Below are 20,583 nucleotides of genomic sequence, written 5' to 3' on the forward strand. Positions count from 1 at the left end.
GTGGTGTTGTCAGTAAAAATATTGTCTTTAAAATATTCTCTGAGAGGAGGTGCAGAGAATTTGAAGATGACATTCTAATCTCAAGTATGGAAATTTCTGCTTTGCCTACAATTAAGGCAATTCCACAATATCCACTAAATGCTATATTGCATCAAAGCATTTTGTTCTTGGTTAAAGCTGCCTTAACACTGAAATGACAGGCTCCACTGATCCGCTACCTGAGATGTTCAGGTTAAGATTAGTTTCGAATTCCCAGAACAAGTTTTGACCCCATGCATATCAGACAAGTAAAGTATTCCAGGACCAATAGTGTCAGCAGCATAGAGGTAGTAGTGATAATTTAAAAATTAATTAAAATTTTCCTTTAGCTGCTAAAATAGCTTTACATTCTGCAGAGAAACAATTCAGTGTGATAGTAGAGCACACAGTATAGAACCAAAAAGGGCACTTCATTAATAGCCTTCACCCTGTCTGGGTTGTTATAGCAAATGGGGGTGAGTGTGATAGCTGTTGCTTGTTCAAAATAGAATTTATGTATCATTGAGCTACGGTATTTGGAAAGAGGGCTCCAAGAAAGTTAAAGAACTGGAAAATTCACCATGGTTTGGTGCTTGTGTAAGTCAAACATAGAAAAAGGTTTGTCATACACAAGATGTTTGATAAAACAATAAAGGTGTTTAACTGAAAGTCAAGGTCTCTAGCACAAGGTAAGTGATCTTTAGAAGTAACAGAGAAGGAAGTTTGGGAAGATCAGGGGAGAATGCAAAGGTACATAAGGGAAGGAGTCTGCAAGATGGAAACCTGAAATTCAACCATAGTTTGTCTACCATAAAGTGCAGAAGAGTGTAATGACTTCAGTATTAACATTTAAATACATACTTGCTTTTTAAAAAAAGTCTACATTAACTGGAATTATAAAATATAAATAAAGACCAAATCTTTTTAACTTTATTCAAATGAGAATCCCTATCAGTTAAGGAAGTAAACATTTATACACCTCTACCCCGATATAACACTGTCCTCGGGAGCCAAAAAATCTTACTGCATTATAGGTGAAACCGCGTTAAATCGAACTTGCTTTGATCCGCTGGAGTGCGCAGCCCCACCCCCCCGGAGCGCTGCTTTACCGCGTTATATCTGAATTCATGTTATATCAGGTCACGTTATATCGGGGTAGAGGTGTATTTGGATTTATTAGAATCGAGAGAAAAATTAACCAGATTTAACCAAGTAATTTTTAGATAGAATTAGCTTTCCACGTGTAGCAATTTGTATTAATAAACAAGATTTATTCACGAGATTAACAGGAATATACTGAAAGCAAAAGAATTGAGAATATAGAAGTTAGAAATTTTGGAATCACGTAGCTAACTTAAACTGCACAGTTTTATATTAAATATTGTACTGTATATACTTAAATGTAGCATATGGAAATTATATTTACAATGTGTTTACTAATCTCAGTTTTACTACTTTGATCTATTATTTCTTTTTCATATGTTATTCCACCTTCTCTGTCTGTTTGACATCTTCCCATAGGTTATTCTAACACTACTTTGTGAATCAGCAATGGCTCTATATTGTGTAAATACTATGTCATTTTTCCCTGTTCCTTCATCCAGCCCTGCAATCTTTATTCAGATTAATACTCCTTGCTCCAGAGAGTAGTCCCACCAGCATCACAGAAGTACACCTCTACCCCGGTATAACGCGACCCAATATAATATGAATTCGGATATAACGTGATAAAGCAGCGCTCCGGGGGGGGGGGGGGGGGGGGGGCGGGGCTGCGCACTCCAGCGGATCAAAGCAAGTTCGATATAACACGGTTTCACCTATAACGCAGTAAGATTTTTTCGCTCCCGAAGACAGCGTTATACTGGGGTAGAGGTGTATTGGTTTGTAGGTTCAGGGCCTCAGTGAATCAACATTCACAGATATTTCACGTTTCTTATGCCTCACCTCTGTCCGCTCCTGAATGCAGATATCCCAGTTGAAAAGCAGATTACTTGAATCCTACCAAGCACATATACAATGAGAGAGTTTTTAATGTTAAGATTCAAACTTACCTTTTTGACCCTTTTGACCAGGTAGCCCACTTATACCAGTACTTCCTGGGTCTCCAGGATGACCCCCGATTCCCGGTGGGCCAGGAAATCCCAAACCTGATGGTCCCATAGGCCCTCTTGAACCAGGAAGTCCTGGTGCCCCAAGAAAACCTTTATCACCTGGCAGTGCTGATCCACCATCACCCTATTTAAAAAAAAAAAAGAAAAAAAAAGAATATATATATAAGCTCCATAAGACTAGCCCATTTGCTTTCTTTCATTAATTCCAGTATTAGAGCAATATTTGAAAAATCTTTGGTTACACAACGAAATGACTAAATGGATGATACATGTGATTTTTTTTAAAATTAATCTTGTGGTAGGCTTACAAACTGCAATATAGGCTCAGTAACTTTACAGTACTCTACATGTAGTTGGCCCTGAAATAAAGAACCAATTTCTTCTCTGGGTAAGATCCAATCCCTCCTTTGCCCTCCCCAAGCCTGAGTGAATGGGCTTTGTGCAGGGAATTAGGTGAGGGTAGCTGTAGAGGCTAGAATCCTCCTTGGGACAGACCACAGGACTGCTTGGCTCAACGCATGCATGAATTTTGGAGATAGTTAATGGCTTGGAAAAACTTGAGCAAGCCGTTCACCAAGAAGTGAGTTTCACTTTTAGTTACACTGCAGTCAGTGGGGTTGATGAGGAGTAACTGAGAGTGGAATCTGGTCTAAGATCATTTTCAATCAAGTTGTTGATAAACATTTTAAAACTGAAGTCCTGATCAAAGCTAAATATTTCTGTACATCTGATGTACAACTTAAAGGAAACCCCTTAAAGTCTGTGCTCTGAACAAGGTTGTCTTAATAGGAATATCTGGTAGATAGATACACATGGAAGCTATGCCTCCGTGGCTCAATGGACTGTACACCAGTTTACTGCTTGGCTAATGAAATAATGGCCTTAGCTAACCTAATTCTCTGGCCTCCTTGCCTGGCCCTTTTTTACTTGAAGGTGGATATGAAAGGAAAGCCATGATCTGAATGCCTCAGGCATCTCTGCCACTTAAGGAAATTAAAATAAAATTAAGAGTGGAGAATGGCCACAAACTAGAATGTATCAGCACCACACATTCCTGCAGGATTGGAAGGTTAAGCTGGGCTTCAGAGGAAAATGAGTTTGTGTGTGTGCTGAACACCAAGATGTACAAGAGTAAAATAGAAGTGGCAAACAAGGATGGAAGGCTGCAAATAAAGATTTTTAAAATAACAATCATTTTGAGATATTTGTTTTACTTTATAGAAGTCTGTGACTCACATACTGTCATATGAACTGTTTTATGCCAAGTTCACAAGCAGTAAATGTCAGGAGAAGTTGCTTGATTGTGATAGCCATGGTATTACATTACTAAGAAGTTAGTGCATGCAACTGGGTTGATAATTATTTGTATTGTATATAGGGCTATCCTTTATAAACCACCTTGATGAAGATACTTAAAGGGAGGTGGCCTAGCAGCTAAGGTCAGGAAGGGAGTTCCATACACAGAATGTGAAAGGTGCATAGATGTGTGTAGGATAAGGACACAAAGGAGAGATCTAGATGAGTAGATGGGTAGAGCAAAGAAATCACAGGAGATGACTGTGACCAAAAAGGAGACCAAAGCAGAGAGCTAAGGAGAAGTTACATTGTCAAGCCTTGAATTTGACTTGAAAAGGGAGTGAGTGGAATGATTTCATGAGGGCCTGAAAGCAATCAGAGCAGAATGAGGTAGGTGATTTTCACACAAAGATTTCACCAGTCAAAGACCACGGACAGGAAGAGAAGGGTGGAGAAGGGAATCTTGGGATTTTACCAAGAGGAACTCATTGGAGTGGAGTGGATGGGGCAGAAGCCAAATTTTAGGGCATGAAGGAGGAAGTTAATGGAGAGAGATTGAAGGCAATGGGATCAGAGTAGCGTTTGTGTATTCACAGTCTCATCATGCAGATACAGTATATTCAGAAAATACACCTAAGATCCCTAAAATAAAGAGCAGTGTCTGTATAAGGAAGTTAGATTTTTTTCATTTGTCAGCAGTTAGCTTCAGGTTACTAGGAAAATATAAAACAGTTTAATCTGTAAATAATTTGGAAATTTACTGATTTTTTAGTAAAATGAGAAATTAATTCAAAACAAAGAATGAAACAGCTGCTAACAAAGTTAAACATACTTGAATTCCTCTCTCTCCAGGCAATCCTGGATCTCCATCTCTGCCGGCAGTACCTTTTTGGCCTGGAAGCCCTGGATCCCCCAGAGGTCCTCTTTTTCCTTTTATTCCTTAAAACAATTAAAAAGAAGCTTAGAGTAATATATATAGCAGATGTTTGTCTATTTCTTTCTGCTCCTCTGAATGATAGGTAATCATTATTGATATTTGGACAAAATGTCTGAGGCTCTACAAAAATTTTCTTTAGCTCATAAAGTGGGATTTCTTTAATGAAGGATTTAAGTTTCTTCCTCTGTTCATCTCTCCTAATTTGGAACAATTTATCTAGGATTGTGGTGGGTTGAAGTCTTTAAATCAAGACTGGATCTCTTTCTCAAAGGTACATCCTAGTTAAAACAGAAGTTACTGGCTTGATGCAGAGATTACTGGGTGAAGTTCTTTGGCCTGTGATATGCGAGGTTAGATTACATGATCGTAATTACCGTGAGTTTGGAGTGGCCACATTATGCAACCCAAATGAGTGTCAGTAAAACCGATATTCTACATCACACCACCATCTGTCCTGTTTGTGCATATGTTCGGTTTCCAACAAATGCTTTAGAGAATTTTTTTTCATTATTGAAACTGTGACTTGCACTCTTCTACCTTTAAAGATAGATCTATTATTTAGCATAATCTATCTATCTGTACGACGGTCAGAAGAAGAGACAAATTAAAACTAATGAAGCCTCTATAAATGATCTAAAATCACTTTTGTGTACATAAAAATGTCATGTCTTTAAAATCAGATATTGCAGTAGACTGCAAGAGCTAGAAGCAATTTGGGAATCTCCCTTTTTCAGTTAGGTAAGATTCATGTTTTTAGTTATGCATAGTTACAAGATATTGAACCTTAAACCACACAGTAATGCAGGGGTGTAAACTGCACCTCAAAGCAGTGTAGTTTTGAGGACATTTGGGCACAAGGAAGAAATGTTTTTATGATAGTTTTTGTTGTTGTTTTGTTTTCAGTGATTGACATAACTGCTCAAAGATTTAGGATGTTAGCATAGTTGTATATCTTTGGGGAGATGCATTTATGGGCAGAATGCAGATGAAACAACTAAATGTAATTGTCACATGCAATTGTCACAAAATTGCAGTTTATCATATGGATACCATGAGGACATATGGGAGGTGGGTGTCTCTCTCTCTCTCTCTTTACATATTGTATTAAGTGGGAACTTTGCTATCCGCTTCAGTGGAGCCAGGATTTCACTCATAGTGTTATGCTGGAGCATGGTAAATAATGTGGAGTAATTTAATTGCAAGAGTTTTATATTTTTCCCTGAACATTTATGAAAATACTCTATTTGCAAAAATTAAACTTGGCAAAAAATATTAACTCCAAAGGATTCACACCAGTGTCTCAGGAAATCTATGGCAAATAAACCAGGAATAATTTGTGCTGCTTCAGAGTCTGTGCATGTGTGTGACAGCACACCAACACCCTACAGCACATACACATGTGCAAACAGATAATGAATTATTTGTGAAGAATACTTTATTCATTATATTTCTTGTTCATAGAATAATTCATTCAACATTTTTTTTAGAATTCAAGTTGTGTGATTGATCACCTATTGGTTTTGATCCCTAAGTGATTAAGTGTAACTCTGACAAATAGAAGGATGGTTTCCAAAGGCCACAGAGATGTTGAATTTCTCTGGGTGGGAGTGTGCTTAGTTTGGGGAGAGGTAGCAGTGACAGGCAGGCTTAGGGAATTTCAGGAAACAATTTAAACCCAATGATCTTTATATGCACACAGTAACTGCATTTTCATAGAATGATAGAACTGGAAGGGACCTCGAGAGGTCATCTAGTCCAGTCCCCTGCACTTATGGCAGAACTAAGTATTATCTAGACCATCCCTGACAGGTGTTTGTCTAACCTGCTCTTCAAAATCTCCAATCATGGAGATTCCACAACCTCCCTAGGCAATTTATTCCAGTGTTTAACCACCCTGACAGATTTTTTCAATCTTCCCTCATAGGTCATGTTTTCTAGACCTCTAATCATTTTTGTTGCTCTTCTCTGGACTTTCTCCAATTTGTCCACATCTTTCCTGAAATGTGGTGCCCAGAATTGGACACAATACTCCAATTCAGGCCTAATCAGCACGGAGTAGAGCGGAAGAATTACTTCTCGTGTCTTGCTTACAGCACTCCTGCTAATACATCCCAGAATGATGTTCGCTTTTTTTGCAACAGTGTTACACTGTGGACTCATATTTAGCTTGTGGTCCTGTGATGGGGTGGCTGAGGCAGTCACTCCCTGGAGTTTGAGGGAGGAGGACTGGCTGCTTAGAGGGCTGGAGCACCATGGACAGAGCAGTGCTGGGCAGGGTCAGCAGAGTATGAGAAAGCTCCAGGCTGATGGCTGCCAGAGTGAGGCCCCGATACAAAGGCAGAGGAGGTGCTGGGGTTGCGGGGAAGTGGCCCAGGGAAGGAGACGGCAGAGTTGGAGGAGGGGCAGTACGAGTCTGCCGGCTATAGGGTCCCTGGGTTGGGACCGGGAGTAGCGGGTGGGCCTGGGTTCTCCCCCCCGCCACTTGCTACTGAGGGGAGTGACCGGTGAATGGACTGCAGTTTGCCACTGAGACAAGCGGCTAGAACGGGACTGCAGTTTGCCACTGAGGCAAGTGTTTGGACTATGGACTGTTGGTCCCCCAGAAGGGAGGAAAGAACCGAGAGGGGCACAGCTGGAGGGCTGTGTCCAGAAGAGGACGACGCGGGTCCTGGAGGTGTAGACAGATGAGACAACGGGCGAGACACCATCTGAGAAGGGTGTACTGGCAAACCCCAAGCTAATTCCCAGGACAGCCAGCAGGAGGCGCCACAGTGGTGAGTCACCCACCGTTACAGGTCCACTATGATGCCCAGATCCCTTTCCACAGTACTCCTTCTTCCTAGGCAGTCATTTCCCATTTTTGCTCAGTCCTAACTGTGTACGTCTCTGTAAGTGCCTAAATAAAAATATTCATGTGACATATTAATAGTCACTTGGTAGCAGCAATGGCAAGCTATTATGCAATCTGCATAGAATTTGGAGGGAGGAGTTCAGGTTGCAGGAGGAAAGATTTTGGAGGAGGCAACAGGAAATCAATCTGTGTGAACTTGGCTTCAGTGCTAGCACCTCTGGGCTGCTTTAATAAAGAGTCTGTGTAATTTTACAAGCATGGAGTCCTCTCCTGTTATTATCCTGCATGCAGTACATGAAATACAATGGATGATAATAAATACAGGTTTACCTTTGATTTTCACTCTGGCCAGGTCACCCTTTTCTCCTTTTTCACCAGTTATTCCAGAAGAACCAGGTTTGCCCTTATGATTTAAAAAAAATATGAATTTTTAACCATTTAAGCTCAAGTAATGAATCACAATAAATAGCATATCTCTGGTGTTCTAAAATTATTTCCAAATATACAGCAATCAAAGCAACACACTGAGGAAAAAAACCACTGTAACTCATGGGATCCCCTTAGAGAAGGAGGTTCATTGTTTTTGTATCGTTTTTAATAACTCCACTGATGTCCAGGGAGATACAACTATGTAAAATCATAGTAATGGAGCAAGGAATCAGGCCCCTGGTCTTTATTCAACCAGGGCATGTAAATTTAAGAGTCTTAAGACTAAAGCAAGTTGTAGTATTTAGATGCTCTTCCCGTTATAGCATCTGGCCCAGCACCCACTGATGCCAACAGGATTTCAATGGCTGTTGGATCAGGCCCATGCTATGTGAGAGCACATGGGTGGGTAAATAAAATCTTTTGTGCCAGCTGAAGTTGATTTGCTTTGTCGTGACCAGCGTTTGAACGGATGCAGTTAAGTTAAAATCTCATTTGTCTGAAAATGTTGTACCTACTGAATTATTACTTTGTTACAAGTAAAATGTAAGACTTCAATAACTGAAATGGATTAGAGGAAACAAAGTATTTTCTGGAACGGGGTAGGAAATGATGTTCCCATGTTGGGAAAAATTCTGAGAATTCAAAAAAATGTTCCATCCCAAATTGGAACAAAAAGTTGAAAACTTACATTTTCACAAGCCAACAATCTGAAAACAAATGGTCAATTGGGGTTAATTGAAACATTTTGTTTTGATAATTTTGAAATATTTTGTTTGGATTTTGACCTTATTTATTTGTTATTATAATTGGCTTAAATTTCAGAGCAAAAAGTTATTTCAAATAAAAAAAAATTAAAGAAAAAATTAAATTTTGTCCTACAAGAAATCTATATGATTATATTGAAATGTCTCTTTGGTGCACATTTCTCGAATGTGCATACCTACAGCTCCTCAGATAGTCGATAAATGCAGATGAACTATTGCTCATATTGCCAACCCAAAACATTAAAAAATCATCAGATTGGGTTAAACATAATGAGTTTTTTAAAAATAATAAATTTATGGGTGTGTTTCTTTGCCTTCCTGATTCTGAGCTTTGAGGAACACTCAGGTCATGGCTTCAAAACTTTTCTTTGCAACCGTAATAAAGGCTAAAAATGTACTTTAAAAAACAAAGAAAGATTATTCTTGCATCATCAGTTGACTCCAGGAGCTGGGATTTTAAGGGGGAAAAAATAAATATTGTGAGACCAAGGGCAGTGAGTTATATGGGCCCATGGTGCCCAGGCTACAGCAATATTCAGGGCCTGGGGGCCCGGCTCCACCAATGTTTGGGGCCGGGTCTCTCTCCCGGCCTGCCTGCTGCCCCCGCGCACCTCACCCAAGTGTCCCCTGGCCCCCACTTGCTGCACCCACGCGCCTCCCCTGGGCCCCAGAGCGTCCCAGCCTCTACCCTGCAGCTCAGCACTGCCTCCGCTCTGCTGGCTCCCAGCATCAACTGCTGCCACAGGGTCCTAGTGCCCCCCAACCACTAGTGCCGGAGCAGGCAGACCCTACCCCTGCCCCTGCCCTTCCGCCTCAGACCTTTCCCTTTTCCGGCATGACCCTCCACTAGCACAGGGCCCCCCCCCACCCGCAGTCACTACTCTTGCCCCACGCTGGGCAAGGGGCAGCCCCATCCCCCACCCCCAGTGAGGCTACAGTGAGGGGCAGCAGCAGGGGAGGAGGTGCACATGTGATAGCAGCCCCTCCCCCCCCCCGGCACCCACCAGAGGGGAGGCGAGGGGGCTTTCTGGACCTGAGAGGGGCCCTAGGAGCACATGCAGTGACAGTCGTGCGAGGTGAGTGTGCTGCCGGGGGAGAGAGGGCTGGGGGGGTTCTCTTCTCTGGCCCCAGCCCCAGGGCAGCCTGCCTGCACCCCAAACTCCTCAGCCTCAGCCTCGCCCCACCCCAGAGCCCTCACCCCCAGCCAGACCCCTCACCCCCCTGCACCTCAACCCTCTGCCCCAGCCCTGAGCCCCTCCCACACTCCAAAACCCTCAGCCCCAGCCCCAGCCAGAGCCCTCACCCCCCTGCACCTCAACCCTCTGCCCTAGCACTGAGCCCTTCCCACACCCCTCATCCTCAGCCCGAGCCCTCATCCCCCCGCACCCTAACCCTCTGCCCCAGCCCTGAGCCCCCTCCTGCATCGTGAACCCCTCATCCCTGGCCCCACCCCAGAGCCTGCACCCCTGCACCCCAACGCTCTGCCTGAGCCCCTCCCACACCCCAAACCTCTCATCACCAGCCCCACCCCAGAGCCCTCACATTTTACATTATTTTAAAAAATATATATTGGCTTACAAGGCAGGTGCGGGGGGGGGGGGGGCGCGGCACTTGGACCTGTTCTGGGCACCACCAAAAATTATACAAACCTGGTGCCCCTGTGTGAGGCCAGTAATAAAACTGAGGGAGTTGACAACACTGAGTTCTGCAGCCATTTCTTTAAATTCCACATCTGAATCACAGTGATGTTTTCTGAGGCCCTGTCTACATGTACAGTGCTGCAGCAGCGCCTCTGCAGGCCATCTGGCTAAGACACTCTATGCCAATGTGAGAGAGCTCTCCTGTCGGCATAAAAAACCCACCCCTGTGAGTGGCATAAGCTATGTCGGTGGGAGAAGCTCTCCTGCCGACATAGCGCTGCGCACACTAATGCTTACGTTGGTGTAACTTATGTCACTCCAGGGGGTGGAGTATTCATCCCCCTGTGCTACATAAGTTTTGCCAACATACATGGTAGTGTAGATATAGCCTGAGAAATAATATTTTGGAAACCCCATAAGTCATTTCTCTACTGTTTTATGATATCCAAATATGTACAGCAAAGTGATATATCTTATGATGAGTCAGCCACAGTAAGACCGCACACACATACATATTTTTGTTTATACTTATTCATGGTAACTGTATCACATAACAAAATACAGAAATTCAGATCTGGCAGCACTTCAATATATACTCTCTTGGATACAGTGTCCACACGTTGGACCAAAACTAATAGATCATTTTCTCGAAACATACACAGAAGGCAGTTAGGTTAAGTCTGCTTTTGCACTGTGGCCAGCTGTGGGGTGTAAATTACACTCCCTGAAGCACACTAAAGAAAATAAGTCTCTGTCTAGAATTAATAGATATACTGTGGATTAGGTAACAAATGTCCTCATATAAATCAACCCACTGAATATCTAGGTCTTCAGCTGAGATTTCCTTTCATTTGTTAGTCCTGCTGGCAGCCATTCCCAATAAAAAAGCACATAAATAAGATAGAGGTGGACACACATTTGAGGTGTTTTGTAATGATGAATTAATTCACCTTGCTATTTTCTTTATAAAAGTGGTTTATGATAAATTACATGACAGATTTGATAATATTAGAACAAAGCTATACTAGAAAATATAAACTGCTGTGTGCAGATATCAAATGATTCTAGTACAGAAATCTTTTATTACCAGTAACTCATTCATCTATTTTGTAAGAATTATTTTCTTTAGGTGAAATTGTTATATAGCAGTAATGCCACGTAGGCAAGTGAAAATACTTTAATTTGTTGGATCTAGTCATTTTCAGGCACTTTTTGCATATGAATACTATTGGCTTGATTGGATACCATTTTATATTACAGTGTCTGTAGGGAACATTAGGTTCTATATTAAATTCAGTTTGGCTCATTAAACAAATGAGCTCAGTGAATGCTGCATTAAGCACCTCAAATATTTTTTTAGAAAAAAATTAATGGAATACTTTGAAATGACAATGAAATCAGAGTAAAAATTACCAACTTCATGATAGTTCTCTCTACCAATCAACAGTAATAGTGAGTTCCAAAAATAAATTCTTGCTATGTTTTATTAAGGAAAGCATTAGTTTGTATTAAAAGTATATATCATGTAGAGGGAGTTTTTGGGAGGTTTTTTTTTATTATTTTTGACTGATGATCTTGAATATAACTATAAAAAATCTGTGGCTGTGTGTAGACTTAAGTTTGCTTTTTCCCCTGCTGACATCATGTGACTCAAATTTGATATTTCTTGCCTTTTAAACATTTTGTTGGGAGTCTTTCCCCATAATCTAATTAAGTAAAGCCCAACAATCTTCAATGGCAAATAGTGTATGTCTAAAATATTTCCAAGAAAAATGGTTGTTTCTCTAAACCAGAAGCACAAGAGAGAGTAAGGCAACCCCCAAAAAAACCAAAAATAACCCATCCAAAACCTTCCCGATCAATTAATATAAAACCAACATTTTCTCTTCTAGCCCAGCCTTCCACAGGACAGGATTTCTTTACAGACCAACAAAAAAATATCAACTCCCCAAAGGAAACTGAGAAATAAAAAAACTGGGGACTGCCTTTGTAGCAAATAAGAGGGAAAAATGTAGCCTTCAAAGAGCCTTAGTCATAATGCTGAAAAACCCCAGAGAGAATGGTGCCAAATTGATACTGCATGCAATACAAGAGTACAAGCACCAAGTGTCTTCTGCCCCTTCCTCCTCCAAATGGACACTTCCCTTCCTGGAGAAGTGAGTTTTTGTTGACTTTATTTTTAATTGAAACTTGTAAGAATTACTCACTGGGAGTCCTGTTGGTCCTATTGTGCCAGAGAAACCTGGATCACCCTTTTCTCCATAGCTTCCAGGAAATCCCATCTGTCCTTTCCTTCCTTGATGACCAGGTGGCCCTCGTCTACCAGGTGGGCCAGCAGGACCAAGGTCACATGAACAGTGGCCGTGATTCCCTACACAAATGTAGGAAAACAACTTCGAACTGGTTGTGATATACAATATAAACAGAAATATCATTCATTCTTTTTTCTGTATGCAGGTGGGGAAGTAAGTGGGTAAAGGCCTATTATATTCCACCACAGCCCCAGGAAACAAAAGTCACGAGATTCCCTATACTAGATGTGGAATCTTTACACACTCTGGAACAAATTCTCTACTGGAGTAATTCCACTGACTTCAATGGCATTAAGCTGGCTGAAAATTTGGACCGTATTTTCATGACTTGGCCTGATGCTCCAAGCCCTCCATTTAGGGAGCTGCCCTCGACTTCTGCTTGCAGGTTCTGGTCTTTAATGGTGAAACAAAAGGATGGAGCTCAGCTAAGATCTCCTTTGCATTAAAATCGGTTATTGATGCATACTTGCCTTTTTCTCCTTTTTCACCTCTTCTTCCCAGGGGTCCCATTTGGCCTTTTATTCCTTGCTGTCCATGAAGTCCTCTGCCATGACAAACTATACCTTAAGAAGAAAAAGGGCACTTCTTTGGACTGAATATTTTTACAGCTTAGGTGACATATTCTCTCCCTTCCACCATCTATCTCATTCATTGGGATCCTCAATAAATAGCTAGGGATGTTATGAAATGGCTTACAAGCCACTGCGTATGGAATTGTTCTTGGAGTAAGACTAGAGGATGGAAGAGATCAAAATAAGATTATAGGCAATACTCCTGTCCACTTCTACTCTCTGATACGGCCTTTTTCTGTATTAGAATATTGGGGTTCATATCTCTTTTAATGGGTGTTGATTTGGGGCATTTTCCCCTGTTTTGGTCATGACTTCTGGATTTAGCTTGAGATTTTCAAAGCAATCTAGGCAATTTAGACACATACATTCCATGCATTTTAATTGATGTAGTTCTCTGTTAGTTAAGGCTTAACTTGAGAGTAAGGTCCTGATTCTAATCACAATTATATTGGTGTTAATCAGGAGTACCTCCACTGAAGCAAAAGAAGTTAAACTCGAACACTTAACCTACAAATAATTAATATACTACATAATGCATTTTAATAACTATTAAAATATTAGAGCCAGGTTTTCAGCTGAGGATCTGGCCTGAAGAAAAAATACTTTTCAAATGATTAATGAACAGAGTGTGTGTCTATTCACTATTGCCATGTACCTCGTGCGGTCATTTTGCACCACTGCAAAATGTCACAGTTCAGACATAGTGACTTTTTACACCCTTTTTGCATTGATATAACGGCTGCACAAGGTGCACGACAATAGAAAATCAGGCACAGCATATTTTTTAAAAAGCAAGAATACCTACAACTGTCCTTTCACCACTGGAATCTTCCAACAATTCTACTGTTCTCTATCATCCAGCACAGCCATCAGAACTAGGCCATCCGCTATTTACAATGACTACGCTGGCTTCTTTCTAAACCTTGACACCTCAACGATTACTGGTGAACATTTAGATTTAGTTTAATATATAAAGACATGAAAGAAATTGGTTCTATGCTAACGATTCCTATGAAAAAATTAATAGTAAAAAACATTTCCCTTACATCTCACATAAGAATGATAACAGTTGGAGTCCTAGCTGTAAAATTAATTAATCCAATACAGTGGGAAAGACCTCCCACTCAAAAGCTACACACACACACACACACACAAAAAGAATGGGCCCCTATCCTCTCAAACAGAATCAACAATATTCTAAAGAGAGTAACAAAATAAAGTATTGTATTTACTGTATACTAGATGCAACACCATAGAGCAGGCCTACAAGAAAATACCATTTCTATTAGCATGTTCTGACTCCATAAATCTATTAATTATTTATAATGTTCCTCACACAAGACACTTGTACTGTTTCTCTTACCAGGTGGTCCAGGCAAACCCTGTCTTCCTGGTGCTCCTGGTAATCCTGGTGCTCCTGGAGACCCTGGTCTTCCTGGAGTTGATTCAGCTGTTCCAGGGAGACCAGGGTCCCCTTGAGAACCTTTAGGACCTTGTTCCCCACATGCTCCTGGCAGACCGGGGAGGCCTATCGGGAAAATAGGTAAGTATAAATTATACAGAGCAATTATGAATATTTAAGAGTTATGAAGAAGAAATTATGGGCCATACAGTACCTCCTATGAAAAGGCTTTATGGGGGGTGGGGGGGGGCTAGAAAAGCCAAGGTCTCTGAAGTTTATCTTGTGGAATTTGTAACTCGTATTTACCTCAGGGGAAATGGGTTTCTGAGGCTGCTGAGGAGGCAGGGGCATGGCCTTCAAATCCTTTGGTTCCTCAGGATCCATGGGGAAAGGAAGCTCCAGCCTTGTGGAGAAACTGTTCCCCCTATTCCAGTGCCCTCTTTGCTGCTCTTGCTACCATGTGCTAGCCACCCTCACGTGAAGGGACAGCAAGGAGCAGAGTTAACTACCAGTGGTTTAGAAGGTTATATTTTCACTAGTTCCAATGGAGAGGATGCCATGTAAAGTGAATGCCATGTTTTCCCCCACCCGGACATGCTATTCCATTGCAAAGTCAGAGACCTAACCATGTGATGTTGGCTCTAAAGAGCTGTTACAGACTCCTGGGGAGAGGAGGAACACATTAGTCCTGCTGCCCTCTCCTCTTCATTAAGGTCTTTTCTGACAGAGGTTAATATAAGTCCTGTCCATTATATATAAGAGAGTGTGTGTATGTATGGGACACACACAGGTGAGCAATAACAACAAAAATTAAAAAGAAGTTAAAATTGAAAGTGTGCTTCAGTGAAGTTGTGCTGATATAAAAACCAGTTACCCTTTCTTTACAAAAAGTCATCTTCACCTTTTAAAACACTCCAACATTAGAAACCCTGAAATGAACAGTTAAAGGATCCAGCTAATCCCCCACTGCCAGGTAATCCTTCTTCACTCAACATCACCTTCCCTGTTTTACCCAGCCTCCCCACATTGAATGTTGCAAAGGTTAAAATAACACATGACTTCCCTGGGTCTGTGCTCAGTTTCTGTTGGCAGGTGGATCAAGGACAGTATATAGAGCTCACAGTTTATGTTTATAAGTCTATGATCTCTTACTTGCTCCATCTTCACCAGGTCTTCCTGATGGGCCCGGAGGACCAGTTAGTCCAATCAACCCCTCCTCTCCAGAAGGACCTGGTGATCCAGGATCCCCTCGAGGACCTATATGGGATTATAGGAAATGTCAATTTAAAACCTTGTGCAATTGACAGCTTTTAGTCCCAGTTGAAATTATGATTTGGGAACCATTCATAATTAAAATACATCACCTTTTCTTTATTACATTGGTTTCAATGTGAAGTAATTTAATTATAAAGGAGGGGAATTTAGTTGCTTTTATCACTGGAGCCCTTCCCTTTTATTACATACATTATTTTAAATCTTGTGCCATTCACCATTTGTCTATTAAATCTTGTGCCACCGCCCATGATTCTGTTTAAAAAATACTTCTCTTCTTGAAGCATTCACCTAGGATTATATTGAGAATTTGCTTTCATTTAGAAAATGGCTTTCTTATCTAGGGTGACCAGACATCCCGATTTTATTGGGACTGTCCCGATATTTGCTTATTTGTCCCGCGTCCCGACCTACCTTCGGTCGGGACGTGAATTGTCCCGATATTTTGCCTCTGCTCCGGGCTGGCACACGGGCTCGCGCCCCCACCCCGCCCGACTCCGCCCCCTCCTTCCCCCATTGGATCCCTCCCCAAATCCCCGTCTTGGCCCCACCCCCAGCCACGCCCCCTCACTGCCCCAGTGGACCCTTCCCCAAATCCCCGCCCTGACCCTGCCTCTTCCCCAAACACGCTGCATTCCTCCTCCTCCCCCCTCCCTCCCACGCTTGCGCTGATCAGCTGTATGGCGGCGCAAGCGCTGGAGGGAGGGGGGAGGTGGAGACGGAGTGGAGGCAAGCTGGTGCGGGGGCGGGCGGGGTGTGGAGCTCCATTTTTTTGTTATTTTTTTCTCCGCCCCCCCCCCCCCCCCCCCCGCATCCCGATATTTCACCTGTGTGATCTGGTCACCCTACTCTTATCATATGTAGTCATGGCCCCAGCCATCCCAAGTCCCGGCCGCCCTAGCCCCAGTCCCAGCACGCTGCTTCCCTGAAGAGGAGCAGCCTGCCTGGGCTGGGGCCAAGGGGGAAGGACAAGCAGGGCTTCGGGGAGGAACATGGGCAGGGCCACGTCGGGCTGTTTGGGTCGGCACAGCCTTCCCCAGCCTATGCGCCGCGCCGCCCATGAACAGAAGTATTATTTATTATTATAGCTATATATCAATAAAAGAACATTTATATTTGATCATACACAGTTGAAGAAAATGGAGTTAAGCTGGAATAGCAAAACACTGGTATAAATTCTGCTCTCGGTTAACATCCAAACAACCTCACTTAGGCCCCACTTCAGCAAAGCAATTAAGTGTATGCTTGACCTTAAATCCCATTTAAGCACATGGTTATGTACTCTGCGACTTGATCTCAAAGACCATTGAAATCAACAGAAAGACACCTATTTACTTCAACTGTCTTTGGATCAGGCTCTTGCAGATGTTCTGTTGAATTGGGGCCTGAGTGGGGATGCTAATACATCAATGGGAGAAGAATTTGTCCCACTGTATATCTGGGTTTGTCTACACTGAAAAAATACAAAAAAAACTCCACACAACAACCCTGTGGCAGTAAATCTCAGAGCCCAGATATACAGACTCAGTCTCACTACAGCACGAAAAATAGCAGTGTAGACATTCCTGTTCCAGCTGGAGCTTGGGCTCTGAAATCCAGCCCCCTACCCAGGCTTCAGAGTCCAAACTCGAGCCTAAGTGGAGAACGGCTACACTGCTATTTTCAGCGCTGTAATGGGAGCCCTGGGAGTCCAAGTCTGCAGACCCAGGCTCCGAGACTCGCTGCAGCAGGTCCGTAAGTTTTTATTGCAATAATGTTGCAAATATGAGATCATTTTAACGGCTACTGATAATACTGTATTAAGCATATTATTCTGTTACTAGGTCGCCAGCACATAAAGCCACATTGAAATATAATATATACATTTTGGAGTTTATATTAATCTGATATAACTTTTAAAACTGGTAGAACCTAGGGGTGAAATTCTGGTCCTATCAAAGTCAATGGGAGTTTTACCATCAACTTCATTAGGGCCAGGATTATCAACCAAGGTGTGCAACCCCAGACTTCAGTTGAAGCCAAGAATCCACATGTTGTGGCAATTCGGGATATAAGAATTCTGAAATGCTGTAGGAGGTGTGCTCTGCTCATCTGCATGCCAGTCCCCAGAATGGCCCTCCTCTTCCCAGCTATTTTTAAAATATTCTTAGATCTAAGAACCAGGAATAAATTGACAGATCTGGGTGTGTTTGTGTGCGCGCTGAGGTCCTGCTAACATCTATTTATCTGAAGTACATGCTTTGGGCTAAATCCTGTTCTCATATATCCTATGCAATTCCACTGACATCAACAAGGTGCAGGCAATGACAGAATGTGGCCAGTAGAGATCCAGTGTTCTGAGGTGCTTAGTATGCTCCCATCAATTGCTCTCAGCACCTCAGAGCACAGGGCCCTGTATGCATTACATAATATAAAGAGTAGTTAAAACCAAATGAAACCTTTCATAGCAACAGGTGGTGTTCCAAAAACTCCAGGCAGGCCTGGTTGCCCTCGTTCTCCACGATCCCCCTGTAAGAATTCATTAAGTTTATTGATAGATAGTAGCATGCAGTGTGCCACCATGTAATTAAAGATGGTATCATAAGGCATATACACAAGGGGGCATGGCAACCTTAATTCGGACATGTCTTAATTTTTGAGTGTTTGCCTCTGAAACCTTAACATTTTTAATTTAATTTTTCTTTTTTTTTAATACAATACTATAAAAACTACTCAATATCTTTGAAGAAATCAGTGACTAACTGGGATAGACTGCTCAAATGTGCTTGTCTGCTTCAATTTTCAGAGCTCTGACTGTAATATCTGGTTACATTAGTATATTGTGTTAAACACAAGTGATATTGAGTCAATTACAGGAAATTCAATAGCACAAGGCTTATTATAAATATAGTTAATTAAAATTATTTTGATTTAGCCGTTAAAATGTAGTGATTTTATTTAAAATTTTATACAGAAATTGGGAAATGGTTTTTCATAATGATAGGTAAGCTCTAAGATGGAAAGAGATCTTCCATAGATTGACAGACAATGACATGTTAAGAGATACCCAAAGTTTTTACAGATAGTTTAGCCAGCTGCTTCAGAGAAACATACAAATACAATATGCATAATTGCAATGAAAATCTTTTCAGGACCAGTTTTGAGAATTTCTAAGGCTTGGTCTACACTACCCGCCTGAATCGGCGGGTAGAAATCGATCTCTTGGGGATCGACTTATCGCGTCTCGTCAGGACGCGACAATCGATCCCCGAATCGACGCGCTTACTCCACCAGCGGAGGTGGGAGTAAGCGCCGTCGACTGGGAGCCACGGCAGTCGATTTTGCCGCCATCCTCACAACAGGGTAAGTCGGATCTGATACGTTGAATTCAGCTACGCTATTTGCGTAGCTGAATTTGCGTATCTTAAATCGACCCCCCCTGTAGTGTAGATGTAGCCTAAATTAGCTTGTACTATTATCTACTTTGAATTGGGAAGAAGTGAATTTCAGATGTTAAAGGACTCTCTGATATGACAGATTAAATCAATGAAGCGGTGATGGAGGAATTTTGCAACTTCCTCTTTCTTGTAGATTAGGCATCAACCCAGCTCTCTGTGGCAAACAGGAATTGGGTGCCTAAGAAAGTACAATCTCTTTCTGTGAAATCTGGAAATTGCCTGGTGGGACTGCAGGCCTCTTTAGGACTGCGACTTGGAGAACTGGGACTATAAAACTGGATGCTCATTTTTATAAGTTTTTATCCTGCTGCCATCTCTGTAGTATCTGGGTCTCTGACAGTGTGGGAGCTATTGTTGACTGCTCCCCTTTTCAACAGCTGCAGGAACTTTTTCCATTCAACTTATTTTATTGACTGTAATACTATAATTGTGGCCCTTCTAGCTATTTTAAACAGCAACCTAAGTTTGTCTTCTTTGATAATAAAGCAAAAAGGTTTTCATCATGCAAAAAAAGAAAAACAAAACAAATAGGTTTATTTCTCTGCTTTCAAACTTGCAAAATATTTTAAGATCTGCTAACATATACTTAAGGTTTATTTGCTGACTGTGAATATTTGTTATTATGTAGTATTTGTACAGTGCCCCAAAGTAGCTAGATCTCTATAGTACACATAGAAAGACGTGGCCCCAGCCCTGATACTTTTACAAGCTAATTTGAAAATGACAGAATGGATGGGGAGAGGAAGAGTGAGGATTACAGCAACAAGATCATGTTGTTACTTAGACTCCAAAGTGTATGCAGCATGGACTAACTTTTTGTTCTGTTTGTAATGTGTCTCATGCAATGGAGTCCTGGTCCATGACTGGGGCTCCTAGGTGCTACAATAATACAAATAAATAATAATACTGATATTAAATTACTTAGGTTAGATATGTGTACACCATGATGATTCAATCAAAAGTTGTTTGTTTGTTAATGCTTATTGCTGCCTCATTTGTTGTAGACATCATGGAAGAAGTGAGTTTTAGAATAATTTGAATGAGGAGAGGGCTGTGGCTTGACAAGCTAGTACACCTGATAATGATCTTAGCTAACCAAAACATAAAGGGCTTCTGCACTTTTACCTTTATACCTGCATAACCAGCCTGACCAGGAACACCAGGAACTCCACTTTCCCCCTGGAACCAATGACAGAAATGTCTCTGTGTATTAATTTGATAGGACTACATGTCATATAGTTAAATGTGTATTAGAAATTAGTTAACGTGTCATACCATACAATACTGTCATCTGTTAATAATTATACATTGTTTCACAGCACTGTATAGGATTTGGTTTTGTAGATGATACATTTTTAAGGGATCTCTTATGTTAAAAGAAAAGATCTTTTAACTGTCACCCAGTTATTTGGACAGTGCCTGGGGACTCCTGGTGGCAGGACAAGAGCACAAGCTCGTCTGCCATGAGCAGACTACTATTGCTTAATCCAGCTGGGACTGGCTGATTGGTTGCTGAATGACCCCACCCTTAACAAGAACAAG

General features: G+C 41.7%; 1 protein-coding gene across 1 annotated transcript in view; it reads right to left on the minus strand.

Moving 5' to 3' along the window:
* COL4A4 (collagen type IV alpha 4 chain) overlaps positions 1–20,583 on the minus strand; it is a 119,862-nt gene that overhangs the window by 41,702 nt on the left and 57,577 nt on the right. The window contains exons 12-15 of the mRNA XM_065411412.1: positions 14,294–14,458; positions 7,544–7,616; positions 4,258–4,364; positions 2,070–2,253 (exon numbers count right to left, since the gene is read on the minus strand). Of these exons, the coding sequence (XP_065267484.1) occupies positions 2,070–2,253; positions 4,258–4,364; positions 7,544–7,616; positions 14,294–14,458 (529 nt within the window). The remainder of the gene's footprint in view (positions 1–2,069; positions 2,254–4,257; positions 4,365–7,543; positions 7,617–14,293; positions 14,459–20,583) is intronic.

The sequence above is a fragment of the Emys orbicularis genome, chromosome 9 (assembly GCF_028017835.1).
Source record: "Emys orbicularis isolate rEmyOrb1 chromosome 9, rEmyOrb1.hap1, whole genome shotgun sequence".
Taxonomy (NCBI): Eukaryota; Metazoa; Chordata; order Testudines; family Emydidae; genus Emys; species Emys orbicularis.